The sequence below is a fragment of the Eurypyga helias genome, unplaced genomic scaffold, assembly GCF_000690775.1.
Source record: "Eurypyga helias isolate BGI_N326 unplaced genomic scaffold, ASM69077v1 scaffold19922, whole genome shotgun sequence".
In the NCBI taxonomy this organism is placed as follows: Eukaryota; Metazoa; Chordata; class Aves; order Eurypygiformes; family Eurypygidae; genus Eurypyga; species Eurypyga helias.
The window spans coordinates 2867-3325 of NW_010238076.1; the positions used below are offsets into that span (position 1 = coordinate 2867).

A 459-nucleotide genomic window follows, 5' to 3' on the forward strand; every position below is an offset into this window, starting at 1 on the left:
CAAAGAGGGACCCCCGAGATGCCCCCAAAGGACCGCACCATGCCACCAAACCCCTCCAAGCCACCCTGAACACTGGGGAGCATGTCCCAACCCCCCCACCATCCCAGTGACACAAGGGTACCCCACAGGGTTACCCAGGCGATGCCAGGGGACCCGATCGCACCCACTGGGTGCCCTGGGTGGTGGTGGGGAGGGTCAGGTCCCCGCGGGTGACGCTGTGCCCAGGTGTGTCTGCACCTCCTGCCCCGCTACCTGGGCATGCACATGCCAGAGGAGACGCCGGGGCCGCCCCGGGCCGCGCGGAGACGCAGCTCCCTGGGGCTGATGGTGAAAGCCGACGAGGACATGCTCTGGAAAGCCCGGACTGAGCTGCTCTTCGAGAAGCAGAAGGAGAGGGACGGGCTGATGAAAACCGTGATGGAGAGGATCGGTGAGTGGCCCTGGGGGGGTTGGCACCTC

At 66.7% G+C, this 459-nt stretch overlaps 1 protein-coding gene across 1 annotated transcript in view; it reads left to right on the forward strand.

The window, feature by feature from the left end:
- LOC104506697 (acetylcholine receptor subunit gamma-like) overlaps positions 1-459 on the forward strand; it is a gene marked incomplete at its 5' end in the record, with an annotated part of 3724 nt that overhangs the window by 2812 nt on the left and 453 nt on the right. The window contains 1 exon segment of the mRNA XM_010147731.1: positions 226-430. Within this exon segment, the coding sequence (XP_010146033.1) occupies positions 226-430 (205 nt within the window).